Source organism: Lynx canadensis, chromosome B4 (assembly GCF_007474595.2).
Source record: "Lynx canadensis isolate LIC74 chromosome B4, mLynCan4.pri.v2, whole genome shotgun sequence".
NCBI classification, from domain to species: Eukaryota; Metazoa; Chordata; class Mammalia; order Carnivora; family Felidae; genus Lynx; species Lynx canadensis.
In genome coordinates, this window is record NC_044309.1 from 29,189,975 (window position 1) to 29,209,848 (window position 19,874).

At 35.1% G+C, this 19,874-nt stretch overlaps 1 protein-coding gene across 1 annotated transcript in view; it reads right to left on the minus strand.

Annotated features, from left to right (window-relative positions):
- The window catches only part of EPC1 (enhancer of polycomb homolog 1), a 94,337-nt gene extending 79,998 nt beyond the window's left edge, over positions 1-14,339 (minus strand). The window contains exon 1 of the mRNA XM_030321225.1: positions 14,094-14,339. Within this exon, the coding sequence (XP_030177085.1) occupies positions 14,094-14,096 (3 nt within the window). The 5' untranslated portion in view covers positions 14,097-14,339. The remainder of the gene's footprint in view (positions 1-14,093) is intronic.
- Positions 14,340-19,874: the final 5,535 nt, after the last annotated feature.

The window sequence follows — 19,874 nt, forward strand, 5'->3', positions numbered from 1 at the left end:
ATAATACTATTTCACCAAAAAAGCTGAGCATTTTTCTTAAAAACAGATAAGGAATAGTTTCCAGTATAGGTTGGAAAGTTGGTTGCCCTGGAGAGGCTGAACCAGGTCCTAATTACCTTCATTTTAATATAAATACTAAACGGGGTATATACTAGCTGTTTGGTCCTTATTTTCTTCAAACAGAAATACTCAAAGCCCAAACCTTAAAAAGAAGGAAATGCTATCTGAATAAAAAAGCGTTCCTTCTCCCCCAATTTTTTAAACCCTATCTTTTGTCCTAGTCACAAAAATGCTAGCGCGCGCGCACGCGCACACACACACACACACACACACCCTTATATCAGGTTTGTAGCAGACACTACTGTGTGTGTTCTGTTCTTCCATCTTAACAGAACTCTCTGTCTTTATTTTTTTGCATTGTTCCAGAATCTGTGCTTCTTCAAATACACTTTCATGGTCTACTTGAAAATTAACAGTTCTTCAGGAGTAATTTTGAACTACATTCTGTCTAATGGTCTTTCTTAAAATTGTTTTCTCAATTCTCAGTGGGAATAAAAAACAAAACAATTTTAAGTATAGAGAAAAGAATCTAACTTTATAATGATAGCAGTGCCTCTGTTATGTGCGTTTTTAAGACTATTTTTAGAAAGAAAGAAAAGGTTTTTAAGCCATGTTACATTTTATAATTGAGTCATCAATGAATTAAAAAATAACTCATGCTTGGCTATCTCATCTGTATTAAATAGTTATTCACGAACATTTTACGTTAAAAGATGTAGGTTCTAATCCTGCTTCTTAACACCAATTAGCTGTGTAATCTTGATCTTAATGTCCTTGGGCCATTTGAAAAAAATGGACTTTGAAAAAAAGCACTAAGACTTGATCCCTCCCAACTTTCCGACTGTCAAACTGTATGAACATCTTGCCTTTTCTATAGTTGGTAGAAAAAAAATGAGGATATGTGAAATTTTTTAAATGTAAAAGTCTAAGAAAAGATAATTAAAATTGAGATATATGATTTTCATAGTAATTATGCGTTTCGTATTTCTTGGCTATATGTTTACATAGTATAGAAAACCCTTACGAAGAGTGTAAGAGCAAATAAAGTGAAAGCTATGCCCTAGAGGGCGAGTAATTTCACTGAGTGAGTCAAAGATGTAATGCTCTGCTAGTTGGTAATTAGTAACACTCAATGCTTAAACAAAAGGATGCTTAGTAGAAGTAGCTTTGCCATAACTATGGTCAAATGTGATCTGAGAAATCCATGTAGCTTAAAAAGATATCACTAAAACTGGAAAATAAGGATTGAGAATTATTATCTAAAGAAAGAGACAAGGTTCAAAATAAAAGCTGAAGCAGAAATGATCAAAATAATTAAATCTAGTAATAGGGCTGCAATTAGTCTGATATTCTCACTGGAAAAGTACAGGGAATTTCTATGTAATAAATCAAGAAAATAACCCAATGCTATTATCCTGGCACTAAGAAAAATACCAAATAGAAACAACCAGAACAATAATAGTAACAATTTAACCAGTTCAACAATTTAAGAAGTATAAAGAGTACATTTAAATCTTTACATCAAAAAACTAGATTATTTCATACACTTTAATAAATTTTCCTAATGTTTTAATTATTGGCCCCTGCCTCTGTGCAAGCATTGTATTATGAACCATGGGAGATACAAAAGAAAAAGATGTTATTTCCTTTAATGGACTTAGTTCCTGTAAAAACAAACAGGGTATGTCCTGTGTGTACATACTGGTGTATCCTAGTTTGAAAGGTAATGTTAAAAATTTTTTATTTTTATATTTTTAAATTTACAAATGATTGAAATGAAATATACAGAAAATGGTTCATAAACTTATGGAGCTATTTGTTTTTATCTCCTTTCATGTTATTTAAGAACCAAACATTTATTCATCATTTCAAATTTTCCTTAATGAAGGTGGAAATCAATATTCAACAATTATGGAATAGTCAGCCCCCAGTTTATGTGGCCATTTAAAGTGAAGTATAGGAGTGCCAGAGTGGCTCAGTTGATTAAGCGTCCAGCTTCGGCTCAGGTCATGATCTCACTGCTCTGTGCTGACAGCTCAGAGCCTGGAGCCTGCTTTGGATTCTGTGTCTCCCTCTCTTTTCCCATCCCCCGCTCATGCTCTGTCTCTCTTTCTCTCAAAAATAAATAAACATTAAAAAAAATTTTATTGTGCCTTGGTGGCTCAGTCGGTTGGGCATTAGACTTCAGCCCCGGTTCGTGAGTTTGAGCCCCGCATCAGGCTCTATGCTGACAGCTGAGCCTGGAGCCTGCTTCACATTCTGTGTCTCCCTCTCTGTCTGTCCCTCCCCCCCCCCCAAAAAAAAAACAAATAGACATTAAAAAAATTTTTTTTAATTTTCTTCAAGTGACAAGTATAACGTATTATGTTAATACAAGGAAAGAAGCATACATAAAGGTGAAATGAGGCAATAAAAAGCAGGACATGAAGGGCAATCCATGCAGAGATCACAGCCTCCTAAACATGTGTGGTGGGCACTGAGAGAATCTTGAAGGAACAAAGAAAGTTTCTCTGTAAGTGTGTGGTATATGAACAGTTTTATACCATCTTCCTCTTACAATGGAAGAGAGAGATTTTCTGGTGGGTGTAACGGAGCATTCACAATGGTAAATTCCAGAGCTAAAAAAAAAAAAATCTAAAGGGAAACTTCTAATTTTCTATTCTTCCTATCACGAACCATCCAAACTTCTAAAAATGTTAGTAAAAAAGTGAATTTCACCAGAAAAATATGGAATTTAGGATAGTCTCAAATTTTATATAGAAAGAAAAATTCCATTTGAAAGTACCAAAATATCATAGTCATAAAAGGACAAAACTTAAAATTCCATATATTTGTGTGTAAAATAGAATGTATATTAAAATTTGTATTCATTATTTAACTAAAATTTTATTTTCAGGTGTTTTCTCATTTTTTTTTTTGTACTAGTTCCTTTAGACACAGTGTAGCTGAACAAGGGTACTTTGAAAAAATGCAAAATAGTTAAGAGTCATAAAGGTTTTTCAAACGAAAACCAATTGCTTTCAAATTGAAATTTAGACATTTTCAAATCTATATGAACACTGAAAGGAAATAATACATAGACAACTGTTTATTTCTATGCTCTTAAATAAACAGTGATGTTATTCTGCCACCAGCCAGCCTGTTACTTTTCTTCTTTTCTCTCTTAATTTATTCATTTCTGGGAAAAGAACACTAAGTTATTATTAATATAAGTAGCCTTATAGATGCAAATTCATAATTGTCAAGAAATATTACAGAAGCAAATGCCCTACACATTCTTTTAACTTTTCAGTGCCCTCATGCTGCCCCCTGCTGCCCAGTGTCCACACTTACTGAAAACTGTCCCACATTTTTCAACCTTTTCTATTCCTCTTCATTCCCCCCATCAAAACTTACCTGGCCAGAGATCTAGACCATTGAAGTTTTCTTCTACTCAGGCTAATAGGCAAATAGTGATGTAAGAAAGAAGCAGTTTCCTCCTATTTATCCCATCACCATTTTTTGGCTAATTACAAACACTTGAATTGGTATTCTATTGGCAATAACGGACATCCAGATTCCCTAGCTTGGGATTCCGAATCCTCCTTGTGATGGCTCCAAGCTACCATCACAGGTCCATTTCTCCCAGTTTCTGCACCCCCCCCCCCCATTATAGCTTACTTTGTACCTACACTGGACTTCTAGCTGGCATCTCCAAATGCCATGTGTTTTCTCTCCTCCTTGCCTGTGCTCACATGGCTTTCTTTACCTGGAATGTCTTTTCTCAGTTTCTACATGTTAAAGCCTACTGTCTTTCAAGGCCCTAGTCAAAAGTATCTTTCTCCATGAAGTCTACCCCATTTGTCATTGGCTTTTCCCTTCTCCCTAATCCTCTAAGGCTCAGCACAATGTTGTTGCTGTTGTTTTTAATACAGTAGAAACTCAACAAATTTATTGAGATATATTTAGTGAACAAAATGCAGGTAACAAAGGAACCTTAATCATTACATTGAAAAGGATCTCTGACTTTACTGACATTTTACTGGGATTTACTGACTTTTAAGTGTAGCTACGGAGGATAATGGGAGCCTCCCTAATACTGCGATATCCATACACCTGAATGGGGTTATCTTTTTAATTCCCAACACACTGCACAAAGCCTATTTTGATCACTGACATCAAGGGGGGGGTCTATGATAAAATGAACTTAGAGCATATACTGAGTGCTTAGACACGTCAGGTGCTATACTTGGTGCTTTAAGTGCTTTCCCTCATTGTAGTCTCACAAAACCAGGTGAGGTAGGTGATATTACCTTGTTTCATAGAAGAGGAAACTGAGGGTCTGCACAATTAAGTAACTGGCCCAAGGTTATACATGTAGTCAAGGGCAGAGCTAGGACTCAAACAGATCAGGAAAAGCTGTGTACTTAAATTGTTCTCATATGTCTTCAATAGAAATGTGTATGAAGAAGCCTCTTGTCAGCTCTTGTGAGGGTTAAAAAAAAACAACAACCTTGTCAGTAGAATATGCTTGGAAATTGTGATCATATATTCAGACAAAGCCATGAAAGAGATTGTGTCAATTAAGTAACTCTTAGTATATCCAAGAGTTGATTGTCCTATACTACAGTATGTGAAGGATTCTGCCAAGTTCAAAGGTGTCTAGATTTAGATATAAATATAGATAAAACCTTTAGATAAAACCCTTTATATCTAAAGGATATATTCTAAAGGATTAAGAAATGCACAACCTATAAATATTTGTTCATTGTTGTAGCCACTTGTGTGTGTGTGGATCAAAGATCCTAACCTGACTTGGAAAAAGGTCCAGAAAGGTATGACTCAATATCTTGAGCAAATAATTTTACTTTTTTTTGATACAATGAATATAAATAAGGCTCAGCATATTACATTAGTGTCTCAGACACAGATACAGTGTGCTGCAGCCAAAACCTCTTCTCATCTAGACACCACAATAAGCTGAGAAGGCAGATAAAATTTTTCACTTGGGAAGGCATCACTCCAAAATTTTTTGGTAGGACATAATTGGTTTGTTAGACTCATTCTAAATCTTTCTGGGGTTAAAATATTCTTAGTAGGTAAGACATTCTTAGTAGGTAAGACTCTTTCAACTCCAGAAAGATGTAGAATAAGTACAAAAGTGTTTTGTAAGAGCTCAGCCTATTAGACTTTTAAGTATAATTCCTACAAAGTTATATGTGTGTTGAAACATTAAAGAGAACTTAGTCACCATACTTAGAAGTTAAATTTATTAGATATGTAAGACTTTCTTAACTTCTTGAAAATGTTTATGCAGTAAGTTTATAAGTGCAGTATAAAGGGGAATAAAGAGTTGGAAAGCATTTAAGTAATACTATAAATAAGACCAAAATTTAAAGGACCATGATTTCTAAAACTTGCAAGATTTATAAATATGATAAGATTTGTAAATTAAATTTAAAACACAAGGAAGAGCTTCCTTGGATATTAACTTTAATAAACTTCACATTATTTTTTAAAAACTCAAATTAATTTCAGAATAGTCTTTTAGTATGCAAGACTAACAGTGGCTCTTGGGCCGTTTTTCTTCCAGCTGATGTTGTGTTCATTAGGCAGTCAATGCTTTATCCCACAGAATTGGCCTGACTGTCCAGTTATTCTTTAATTTGGTTTGAACCTTCCTCACTTTACAGGAGATGGATTGTAGCTTTTGAAATATTAAGATGAGATGTAGCAGTTCTAAATCTACTAACCTCTTAAATTTTTGGTGTAGGGCTTACTTCAGTAGAGTGAGTAACTTAGCAATTCTCAACCCCAGCTGTGTATCAGAATCCTGTGAGTCACTTTTGGAAAATGCTTATGCCGAGATCTGATCTTAGACCAACCAGAATCTCTGGGGATGTGGTGCAGGCATTTTGTTTTTAAGTTTCTGGATGATTCTAACTACAGGAGGAGTTGAGAAGCACTGGTGCAACAGTGTGAGCCTGCCATAGTCTGAAGAACCAGTGCTGTCCAACGGAATTTTCTGCAATCGTGGAAACTGCTATAGATTGAATGCTTATGTCCCCCCGAAGTCATATATTGAAATACTAAATCCTGATGTGATGGTGTTTGGAAGTGGGGTCTTTGGGAGGTGATTAGGTCATGAGGGTAGAAATGTCATGAATTGGATTTGTGCCTCTGTAAAACAAACCCCAAAGAGCTCCCTTACCTCTTCTGCTGCGTGAGCACACAGAAGGCAAAAAGACAGACATCTATGGACCAGGACATTATGACCCTCACTGGACACTTGAATCAGCCAGCACCTTGATCTTGGACTTCCAGGCTCTGTAGCTATGAGCAATAAATGTTTTTGTTTGCTTGTTTATAACCTACCCATGCTATGGTATTGTAATAGCCTGAACAGACTAAGATAGAAATGTTCCATGAATCTGTTGCTCAATATGGTAGCCACCAGCCAGGTGTAGCTACCAAATTTTTAATTTTAATTCTAATTTAAACTTACATAGTTACAGGAGGCTCTTGACTACTGTGTTGGACAGCACAGTTTGTCAGGTTCAGACCATTTAAAATGCTCTAAGTTTATCATCATATGGATGCTGAATGACTCTTTTTTGATAGTGGACCACACCAGTCCACCCTTACTACTCTTGTCTCTTCAGGGTACTTCACATTAGCTTCCTGATGAAGCCTCTAGTGGTTTGAAAGGATAGCTCAAAGTTTACATCGGCTTCTGGGAATGTTAAGGACATTGAATCTGCCTTTTACTCATTTATGTTGGCAGTTTGTTTCTTGGACTTTCTATTTTAATGAAAAACGAACAAAGGCCTTCAGAAATAAAAATTTCTTAAGTGTTAAAGCACTGGAGCAATTAAACTCTTTGCAAAGGTCCTCTTTGCTCCTTGGCATGTGATAGTGTTTTTCAACTAGAGGTTGTGACCTTTGTCTTGGAGGTTGGAGAGTTTCCAGTGGATTGGGGCAGCAGCCGCCTGAGTTTCAAAGCTAAATATAGGTCATTGGCATGGCAGCCTCTTTCTCAGTCTCATCGAAACCATGTCCTATTAATGGATGTGGGGCATTAATGGCTGGTGGGATAAAATCTTGAGAAAAAACAGAAAAATGCCATGGATATAGAAGTCTTTCTCAGATGTAAGTTGCTATTGAGCACAACTAAGTTCTATTTTTACCTACTTTTAAAAATAATTTGTAAATTGTAGATTGCTACTTAAAAAAGGCTAAAAATACACACATATATGATTTGTTGGCAAATAAATCTGAAATGTGATATTCATGCTGAGGCATAAGAAGACTCCTCCCTTTAGGTCATTGCTCAATTCTCACCCTTTCAGTGAGGCTATCCTGACAACCCTATTGAATATTTCAATGTGTGTTTATTCATGTATTTGCCAAATATTAAATGACATCCTCTTAAGTTTGGCATATTTCAAAGGCAAACTATTTATCATGGCAGGTACCATCCAACTCTCTAGAGCAGGGTCTCAAAGGGTGGTCCCTGGGGACCAACAGCATCAGCAGCACCAGCAGCATCTGGGAGGTTGCCAAAAATATAGCTTCTCAGGCTCCACCTCCACCAATCGAGTCAAGAACCCTGGGTGTGGGGTCTAGCAATCTGTGTTTTCAGTGATTCTGGGCACACTAAAGTTTGAGATCCACTGATCTAGAGTACAGTGAATCCCCCCAAAATATCCCAGGGGGTAAACTTCCATACATCCCCAACGTGGCTAAGACTGAAACATTCTGTACATAAAACTGAACTTGGAAGCTGTGAAATAGATGCCAAAATTCTATTGGGACATAGTGCTATGAATGATGTATTTACCCAATTCAACTAAGCCTCACGGAATCTCTAGGCTTTGAAATTTTTCTTCCCTATAAAAACCCAACTTCTGACAGAATTTCATGAGATATTCCTGAAGAGACAAGATGTGGTACAAGTGTGCCTTCAGCAAACTCAACGTACAAAAATCAGATATATACACAGCTGGTAAGTTAGGTGGCCAATTACTGTTTTAACAAAAATGTTACTAGATTTATTTAAACAGTGACATCATATAGTGCTTTTAAAAGATGTCCATTTACATAACATAAATTTTACAAATGTCTAATGTGATAGTATAGAAGAATAGGTAAGTACACAGCCTCTGATTTCAAACTTCCCAGGTTCAAACTCCAGCTTTTTCATTTACTAGGTAACCTGAGCCAAATCTCTAAGCCTCAGGTTCTTCTTCTGGAAAATGGGTATAACAATCGTCCAATAACAATTGTCCTATTTCCAAAGTTTGTGTGAGAATTTAAGGATAAAACAAAAAAGTAGAATTTAGATAGAAGCTGGAGCAAAGTAGGCTCTGATTAAATGTTTGTTTTCAGTGTGTGTGTGTGTGTGTGTGTGTGTGTGTGTGTGTGTGTTTTAATTAGCTGCCTTTGTGCCCAGTCTGGTCTCTGTGAAAACAGATATTAAATTTTATCATTCAAGAAGTTCACACAAAGCAGTTAAAATTGATACAAAGCAAATAGAAGCTAACCATATTGAGCACTGGATACTGAGAAGGTATTCATTCTTTTAAGAGCTCTTGCCTAGCCAAACCAATCATGAGAAATTTCATCTCTTTATCATGACTGGGTAAGGTATGAACACATCCTACAAACCTAGTCAATGAGCTGTAAGAAGCATGGTGCTGTGAGCCTCTGGGAAAGAATTTCTTCCCTTATAAAAAGATGCATTAAGAGAAACTCTCTTCCCTTTGGAAATTGTAATATCAGGCTATGATGCTTGGAGCTGCAGCAGTCATAATGTGCCTATGAGGAAAGACATTGCTGACATTGTGGCAATATAAAAAAATGTAAACTGCTAAGGAGCTTGGTAACATTGTTAAGCTATTGAACCAAACCTAGAACAGGCTTGCTTCCTGTTAATGATTTAGTTGAAATAATAAATGTCCATATTTTTTATGCCACTGTCAGTAAGGTTCTATGTTAGTACAAAAGCAAACTAAATGGCATAATACATCTAGCTAGTGTGGATTGATTGGCTCTATAGCAAAAAAAAATTATTACTTTATTCTTGAGGTCATCTTAAACCATATATAGAGAATCCTTAATGAAGAGCCTTCTGCTCAATATCATCTGCATATAACAACAGTCTTTTTCTAAACAACTTTTTTTTTTTTTTACATTTTATTTAATTATTTTGAGAGAGAGAGAGGAGGAGGAGCAGAGAGACAGAGGGAGAGAATCCCAAGTAGGCTCCACACTGTCACTGCAGAGTCCCATGTGGGGCTCAGTCTCATGAACCACAAGATCATGACCTGAGCCGAAGGCAAGAGTTAGGCGCTTAACCGACTGAGCCACCCAGGTGCCCCATAACAGTGGTCTTAATTTCCTGCTCCATATCTGATGTGCTTAACTAATTAACTATTAGCCAAATGTGTAATTATGTTACTTTTGTAGATTAAAATATTTGTTTTTATTTAAAAAGTTTCTGTTATATATACCACTAAAACTATTACAGATTTTAAAATAAAAATAAATATTTTAATTTTGATATAATCCTTTAACACTGTAATTGTATTTCCCTGCTTCATTTCACAGTTTATATTAAATTCAGCATTTATTTCATGACAATGTGAATAAAATGTACAAAATGTACAAAATCGGGCTCTACCACATTTAAAAGTTTTCGTTAAATGGACCTCACAAGGACACACCCCAAATTCGTACTACCAGAGTGATCTTCTCCATCTCTCTTTTCAAGAAAATAAGTTTATGTTTTATTTCTCACTTTGCAAGAGAAATTTGGATTAGTTAACTGTCTATTTATATAGCATCTATTTGGGCTGTATCTAAAATCTAAGGGCTATTTTCCCCTCAATGTGTGAATATTTGGTGCCCAAATAATGATTCTTCAATAGAAGGACACTTGTTAAATCCCCATAAGAACATATTTAAATTCAAAAAAAAATTTTTTTACTCCAGAAATCTTATTTGGCCTTTATTCCCAAATGGGACTTCTCCCACCCTACCAGTATCTAACACCTTAGATTAGAACTTTGAACCTTCTTGGAACTATAAACTCCATGAGAGCAGGGATGCATGCCTTTTCTTAATATTATACCCAGCATCTTAGCACACTGGCACATAATATGTAGGAAAATCTAGAACAAATAAATCCCCAAATAAAAATAAATGTTGAACAAATTGGGGTGCCTGGGTGGCTCAGTCAGTTAAGTGTCTGACTTCAGTTCAGGTCATGGTCGCACAGTTCATGAGTTCAAGCCCTGAGTCAGGCTCTGTGCTGACAGCTCAGAGCCTGGAGCCTGCTTGGGATTCTGTGTCTCCTTCTCTCTCTCTCTGCCCCTCCACCACAAGCTCTCTCTCTCTCTCTCTCTCTCTCTCTCAAAAATAAACATTAAAAATAAAATAAAATTTAAAAATGTTGAACAAATCATGTATAAAGTACAACCCTTTCATCTTTTTCATAAACAAATAATTTCTTTGTTTTACTTTCTCTTTAGACTCTCCATTTAAGAATCTTTTTGGAGAGATAAAAAAAAGTTATACCACAAATGCCCATTTTGTCTGTTACTTTCCCCCTCTCTTTCCTTGCACAAAAATGCTGAGGACAGTAGTGAATCTGTATGGTCTTATGGAAAGTAATGATATGTCCAAGAAACAGCAGAGGTCAATATGCACAAGAAGTAGGTGGAGTTGGAAATGTGCGATTTCAGGCCTGTATTGAATTTGGTTTTCTAAGAGCTAAATTTTTAGCTATATTTCCTTCTTCTCCAGAAGTTCATTCCAAGGAATATTAGATTGGTTTTGGCTAATATTTTTAGCATTTTATGTTAGGTTGTCTTAATATCTCTTCCTTTTGTTATTTCATTTTTCCTAATAGGTATGGCTAACCTGAAAATTTCCTCAAACTTTATTAATACTAATGTATATGAGTTAATAAATTAGGACATTGTGTTGGTTCATTACATTAAGTCTTAATAAAATTTTCAGATTATTTCTGTTATTGACTGAACTCCGTAATTTCAAGTTCATTTTTCTGAGGTTTATTGTTTAGAATCTGATTTACAGATTCTCCGTGTCTTTGGCATCATTTATTCATTTTTTTCTGCAAACTGTTTTTGGCTATTTCACTACTCATTGACCCCTCCCCTCCATGAGAGGGATGAGCAGGGTAAAAAATATGATATGCCATTTTAATATAGTCAATTTTGTTATTTCCTCCTATCTCTGATAAAATGGTATGCAAAAAAGAAATAAATGTATAATTATTAACTAAAATGATATTTCAGGATTAAAAAAATTATTTTCTCATTGCTCGTGATCTGGCAACTGTTACTATGGAAAACTGAGTTCTCTCTAGACTTCATTCAATAAATAAAGATTTTTTTTCATGAGAGAAACATTATAGTTTATAATAATTCTAATCTAAATCACACCAAACTCATGAACTAAATGCCCACAAAAATGTTGTCAATTAAAAAAAGAATTAATGTCCATAGAATCCAGAGCTAAAATGAGGTACAAGGTGGATTTAAAAATGGAGAATAATATAAAATAATAAATTGTTTTTGCCTCCTAGATTTAAACCTCCTTACCTACGTAGTGATATAAGAGTCATACATAAAAGAATATCTTTAATATAAATATAATATGGTTGATTTTAAAAAGTGAAAATTTAACTATAATGGTTACTTCATAATCAATGATGTAATAGTCAATGATATAGGAGAACAAAGAGCATTGCATAGCTACATATGGACTTCATAGCATCAGTTTGTTTTTAAAAGGGGGGCTACAATATATAAACCTTTTTAGTTTTTACAAATTAAAATAAAATATATCACCAGCTGAATAACAGAATATTTTAGCAACAAACATATTGGGAAGTCTATTTTATTCAGTAGATCAACTTCAGAGAACTAAACTCTCCAGAATAACCAGAGGGTTAGATAATATATTTACACCTGCAGTATTTCATTCTATAAATAATCTATAATGTCAAAACTAGTCTTGCTGGGGGCATTTACATTTTATAAAGAAATAAAATGTTACAGTGGACAGTTTCAAATTTTTGTAGCATTGTATAAGCAAAATATAGACATAATACATAATTATTTGTGAAGTTCAAGGAAAGAGTCCTATACAGGTAAATTATAGGGACACAAAAATCAGAAATACTATTCCTAGTCATTTTCACACATGTTTTTACTTCAGAATTTTAAATGATCAGTGAAATGAGCATTTACATATTTCAAAGTGAATAAAGACAATATGTCCAGAAATTTTCACTCTCTCAAGAAATTATTCAATCATATGGTAAGGTAGTCTAGGGTAATATTTCAGTTGTTTTTACTTTATTTGGCAAAATATTATGTTTTTAGGTACAATTATTGATCCCTCCCACTTTCTTTGTAAATGAAGGACATACTTACACTCTTCATAAACAACTAAAATGTCCACAGAGACGGGTATAACCTATGTCATATCATAGTATACATTTTGTTCTTGGGAGGCTTTGGGCCTAAACCCCTTATTCTTTAATCAGATAATTCTCAATAAGAACAAAGATGAAAAACATTTACCTACATTTAGATACATGAATACCAGTATTTTTAAAGTTAGAAACAGTTGTGTACATATTCTCAAAAAATTATGTTATTCCAAAATATTTGCTTTTTTCAAAACAAGAATATACATAAATCTAATTGAAGTATCATTTCAAAATAATAATGTAGGCATTATTGTATGTCAAACTAGTAGAAAATTCCTAGGAGAAACTTAGAATAGTTATTTAAGAAATCCCTGGGTTCAAAACGAAATTAAACTTTTACAACATTGAGTGAACTAAAACTCAAATGTTTTGTTACATTGAAAAGACATGAATACGTATGGTATTGTGATATAAAGAAAATGCGAAATGTTACCGAGGAAAGAGAGGGTAAACCAACAGCTTATTACTGAAAAATTCTGATCTAGAGATAATCAGATCAGATAAAACACAACTGCAAACTGCATGCTTGTCTCTGATGCTCCCTGGACTGGTTGTGACGACATGTCTGCTCTCACCCACAGTTCACAGTGCACACACACAAAAAAAAAACATTTCAGTCATACAACTGAATAATTCCTCTGACCAAATTGAACTTTCTTTAAGGAAATAAAGGGATAAGATAATAGATCAAATCTTGCCCCACCTCTTTTTTTTCCTCCTTTTTTCTTTTAGTGAAACTGACATAAATTGTTGAGGAGCACGACAGCGCCACCAACACAGATCAATGCAAAACAAAAAAGATCTCCCACCGTGTGCAAAAAGAAAAAAAATTAGAAAAATGCCAAAAATTACAAAATGTCTCCCAAAGATACCTTTTTGGAGAAAAACAAGCTAGATCTGCAAAGATTATCTAATGAAGAGCCTCAAAGAATTAATATTATGGAATACAAGTTTAGATCTGATCAGCAAATAAAAGACCCACTATTTAGTAACAGCCATAACTTAATATAAACCCGGTTATGTCAATCTCCACCTTCATTATACCAAGGGCAGCTTTTCGGTAGTTTGTATCCAAGTAATCCATCAAGAAAACCACAATAGGCCAGTTAAAAAAAGAAAGAAACAAACAAACAAACATAAACTACATCCATAGTTTGCCTGCTGATAATTTAGTCCTGGACAAATTAGGTAATACATAATTTTTATAAAGGGGATATGCACATATTTGGCATTACCAACATTGCTGGCACAAAACAAGTCCATCTTGAAATAGCTGAGTTCTCCTGTAGTTCACAGTAATTAAAGTATAATTTATATTATAAACATTTAGCTTTAATAATGAAAGCAAAAAAACTATCTTTCTTTCTTTTAGTAAAAATTAACCAGACAAGAGTAGGTGGAATATGCAGAGATCAAAGCTAAAGAAAAATACAAAGATTGGTTTTGTTAGAAGAAACACAATGAAAATCCTCTTTATCTGGTGGCTCATTCAAAGATTTAATGAAATAAATGTTAAAAATTACAAACTTACCATTAGTGTAGGCAAAGAAGAAGCCAGTTCTTGAAAAATAATTGTAACAATATAGGCTGGATACTTGTGTCCCTAGAAACAACAGCCTCCAGGCAGCATATGGATCTTCAAACATCTTTAAAATATTTGGTAAATAAAAAGTAATACTTTCTTCCATGATCAGTGGCTGAATAGGGTGGCTTCCCCCAGGATCTGTGGGCGTTTGGAAAAAATCGGAGAAATATCCACGGAAGATTAAAAGCAGAGGAGGCAGCGGCAGCCAGAAGACTCTGGGGTTAACAACTTTGCGATGGCAAGCAGGCGTGCTCTGATTGGTTAGGAGGGCAGTGTCCCTACAGTCTGCACTATCCCCCGCTCCCCCCGCCTCCTGCAGCTCGGAAAAAAATGCAGTGTGTGTGCCATTTTACACTGGGCTTTTAAAAGCACAGCCACCCAAACGACAAAAGTCTAAGCTCGCTATTAAGTGACACTGCAAAACAATAGCACCCACGACTGCCTGTAAGCTCAGGAAAATGCCCTTTCAACGTCTTAAGGAACCCTCTTATTTCCTGTATGGGGGTTTTAACGGAATATAATGCATTTCTTAAGCAAATCGTTGATCACTTCGCAAACGTAGATATGTAATTTGGATACAAATATGGCCATTAAAAAAAAAAAACTATTTCCATCAAAACATTGTTGATTTGACATCATAGGTACCTAAAGAAGGCAGTCCTCCTTGAACAAAATTCACGACTCCTGTAGCTCAGAGATTTAATTCCTTGTAAAAATAGAACTCGTTAGCTGCAATAACTACCATTTGTGCAAAGAATAAAAATAAAACGATTTTAGTGGTTAAATTTAAAACAATAGACATACTTTTTTTTTTTTTCCTCCTTAAAAATTCTGTTTCAAAAACCTTTACTGGCTGACAGAATTCTACCACTCTGCCTTACAAACAAAATGGCTGTGGTACTGAGTTTTTTTGGATCCTCCCACTGTGCCTCCTCCCGGCCTCCAGGAAGTGGTAAAAATCCAAAATAAATAGAGTACTAAAAGTACATTGTCCAGTCTGAACTCCGGTGAAACCTCTGGTAAGGGGGTCTTAGAAATGTGCTGCTTTTATGAGTTTTTTTTTTTTTAATTGTTTTGAAAAGAACATCAATCACTAGAGATTTACTTGACTGTAATTTGAACTTCCTGCTTTACATATTTATAAGGTCTTTCACCTATCTTGGCAAGCTTTCAAATTAAGTGGGCTGGGAAATTTGATGCTCTGTCTCTAGTTGTGAGCTGAGTCAGGTATTTGGTGGTTCCAATTGGGCTTTTAAATAAAAATGAAGTCTGAGACTTAAAAAAAAATTAATACAAAATGAATGCAACATGATGATTGTAAATGTAAAGTCAAAAAGCCAGCAAATATCGAAATGTGTCTAATACTGCATATTTGTTAATTGAACACATTCAAAATTCTTCGCCAGCTAAACTTCTAATGAGCCAAGGATAGAGCAATGTTTAAAGGAACCGGATGAAGAAAAGGGGTGAGGAATTGCCTAGTTCTTCAGGATCCCTTTCCCCCTGTGCAGACCTGTTGGTCTGGCATCCCTTTCCCTGCCTGGCATTTAATAGGTAACATTCTTAAGGAGCTATAGCTAAGGTGACTATATAATTCATCATTTTAATCAGGACACTTGAGAGTGAAAGGGGACATATTATTAACTATATGATGATTGGAATAAACAGGGACTGTCCACGGTAAACCAGGAGGTACGGCTTACCATGCATTCGTTTGCTTTTGCCAGACAGACACCTACAGGCATGGGTCCTCGGCCAATTTAGATAGAACCTAACTAGATCCCTTCCCTGGGCTATGTCTATTGTCCCTGCTCTCCTGTCAACTGGAGTAGATGACAAAAGACTTGGATGCAAATATATTTAATGAACAACTGCGGTAAAGAGATTATTTTGTAATCTCATCAGTAGTGACCTGATGAGAGTAAAATTCTGTGGTATTTTTTGGATTATAATCAGGAAAACATCCTTAAAAAGCTATCTAATGAACAGAGTAGACTAAAATTCTTGAGTAATTTTTAAGCACTTTTCTTTCCAATAGAAAAAATTTTCTAGAGGCCGTTTTCACTGTGTCCTTTTGTCTCTCCACGATCCTAGTCCAGTTCTTTTCTCTCCCATCCTTTCCACCACTCCTTTATATGCATACACATCCACATATATAATTATATATGTACATTCATATATACATATGTAGATGTGCATGTGTGTATATACTTTATTATCTATAAATTAGCATCCTCTAATATTTCTAATTATATATTTTCTTATGGGAGAATTTTCTTCAGAGTTTTTGAGCCAATATTCATGATACACAAGATTTGGACATCTTTTGCTTTGGGCAAAGGTAAAATGTAGAGTGAGATGTTTAGAAAAAATTACTGAAAGACATAGGATAAATAATTCTCATGTTGTTTATTCAAATAGTTCTTCAGAGCTTGGAATGTGCCAGACGTGATGCTTGGTGCTACATATATATTAATGAACAAGAGACAGTTTACCATCTCCTTCAAAGAGTTCATAGTCTAGTGGGGAGACAGAGAAGAAAGCAAGCAAATAAATATGTAATTGTAAATTGTAAGTGCTATTAAAGACATAGAGTGCAGTCTTAGTAACAGGGAGGGAAACACACAGATAAGGTGTTAAAAGAAATTGTTTCTAAGAAGGTGACATTGAAACTAGACTTAAAGGATGAGAAGGAGCCAAACTTGAAAAATACATGAGAAATAGCAGACCAGAAGGAGGTTACAACATGTGCTAATGCCCTGAGGCAGAATGGAGCTTGAAGTATTCCAGGAAGTAAAATGAGGCCAATGTCTGTGCAGCCTATTGAGAGAAAGGGAAAATAACATCAGATGAGGTCAGAAATTAGTCTCTGCAGAGGTTTGTAAGCTACAGAAAGGAGTTCCATATCTAAGTGAATTATATCCAGAGTAGAAGGTTGGAATTTGAGATTTTGGAAGTTTTAGTGACGATGAGATCCAGAGAAGCTGTGGTGAAGTGGAGGAAAAAACCTAAACTCCATGGAAATTGTGAATTTACACAGCTGCATCACAGTGTTTTGGTATTATATTTTAAAAATCTACATTTTGCCTGCATCACTATAGCCATTGACCATGACTCAGTTCATAAATAAATATGAATAAGAAACAAATATCTAAGATCATACATATTACCAGTAAAATGAAAAGGAAGAATTCAGGCAACCATTTGCCTCATTTTCTGCTTCTTTTCAAGTTTGATTTTGGTATATTTTTATTCAAAAAACCTTGTATTTCTTATCAGTTGTACAAAGCTCAATTAACACATTTTTTTTTTTTTTTTTTTTTTTCAACAAATGAGCTAGGGGTGCCTGGGTGGCTCAGTTGGTTAAGTGTCCGACTTCAGCTCAGATCATGGTCTCATGGTTCAACCCCACGTTGGGCTCTGTGCTGACAGCTCAGAGCCTGGAGCCTGCTTCAGATTCTGTGTCTCCCTCTCTCTCTGCCCCTTCCCTGCTTACACTCTGTCTCTGTCTCTCTCTCAAAAATAAATAAACATTAAACAAATGAGCCAAAGCATTATCATAAAGCTAGAATTTAACTAATACAATAGTAATAAAAACAGTTATCCTTTTTGAATTTACTGTTTGTTACCGAACCAAAATGCTATGTACACTTGGGCAGAAATAAATGTGCTCGATTTCTTAGATTCCAAGACTTAGAAAATATTTAAAAGCAATGATGTGTAATTCCTCGAATGAGCTTTGATAGTAATAGGAATCTCTAAACAAATCAAATTGTGAACCAATTAGGTAATGCAGTTTTTAAGACCTTTACCTCTTAAAACTGAGGTGAAGGAAAACATGGTTTGGAATTCAGAGTTTTAAACCATAGTAGTCCCCCTTATCCACAGTTTTGCTTTTTGCAGTTTCAGTTACCCATGGCCAACCCTCCACAGGAACCAGATGATCCTCCTCCTGACAAGTCGTAAGAAGGTCAATAGTTGGCTGATGCTCTGCCACAATGCCGGCATCATGCCCCTCACTTCATCTCATGATGTAGCATTTTATCAGCTCACATCACCACAACAAGAAGGGTGAGTACAGTAGAGTAAAATGTTTTGAGAGAGACACAAAATTCGCATAACTTTTATTATAGTATATTGTTATAATTTTACTATTAGTTATTGTCAATCTCTTACTGTACCTAAATTACAAATTAGATTTTACCAAAGGTATTTATGTGTAGGAAAAAAACAGTATACATAGGGTTTGGTACTGTTTGAGGTTTTGGACATCCGTTACGGGTCTTGGAATGTATCCCCCATGGATAAGAGGGAACTACCGTAATTTTAGAGCAGTAATACGATGCAGCATTCCATAACCAAATATGATAATAAAATATATGACCAATCACACTAAATGGGGGTAAATAAAGACTATAAGTAGCCCCATATCAGTCAAGTCAGCTTTTGTCACCAAACAGATACTGCAACTTGCAAAAAAGTTTTTAGTTTCCAAATTTTGGGAATTCATAATTGTGGTTAAGAGACTGTGCATCCGAAGATGCTAGTCCATTCAGTTTCTTTAAAAAAAAATCATTCTTAGTTTAAATCAAAGCTCATAATCCAAATGATCATGAAAAGAGTTACAATTTGGAAATGGCCAAACTTCCATTTGTGGACCATAATGAATTAATGTACACCATGTTATCAAATTTCTTTAGTTATTTGTGTGGTCTTAAACAAATTCTTTTAATTTTACCCTTTAATATTTTTCCTGTATTTTCCTTCTTAAGAATAGTGAAATGTTATGATGCTTTTCTAGGAAACATATTTTGAAGTAGTACCTCACCAGTCTTTTCTTTTCCAAATGTTTTAATTTTATATCTGTGGCAGAGATTATAGGAGTTTTACTTCAGAACTCATTACCCATTGTGGGATGATTTTAGATTGCATTTATCTAAGCACAGTGGCATTTTCAAGAAAGGTCATTCATGGGAGGAGTTTGTGACCATTGGTGTGGCTGGGACTGTTGGCTAGCCAGTATCCAGCCCCTCTTTCTTTCTTACTAATAAAATCTAATTTTGTTTTGGGTTTGCTACCCCCCAAACTGTTTGCCACACAGTTTTAAACAGTGAGATTTAGGCAGAAGTGATTTGGTGGAGTTTCTGAGAAAGCATTGATAGGGGCCTGACTCAGCAGGCAGGGCCCTTTCCTCTTCACCTTCACCTTTCTTCCTGCTTGGAATGTGGTCACCACACCTAGGTGGAGTCAGGAGCTCTGTGACAGCCAAGAGGATGGCTCATGGCTAGGGGTAGCTGCATAGAAGGAAGAACATTAGGTTCTGTGGAGCCTTCATTCCATCTGGATTTTCTTTTTTCACATAAGGGAAATAGAAAACCACTAATTTGTCTAAAAGCACTGTTTTATGGGGTCTCTTCTTCATAACTAATGCATTTTCTAGTACAATCAGTGTGAGTGATCTTCAAATTATTTTCTCTGTTAAAATCAGTTACTTTTTAATTGCTGTATAATTCTAGGCTGAGAAGGGGACTTTATAATCTGGGTTTTGGTTACATAGATATAAGATATGCATATTTGTATGTATATATGCATGTCATATGTGTACACATATATGCAACAATTCTTGAGCTATACTTTGATTAGTACATTTAAATCTATTATATTGTATGCATGTTATTTCTTAATAAAAGAAAGCTATTTTAATTATTACAGAGTGATGGAATCTGA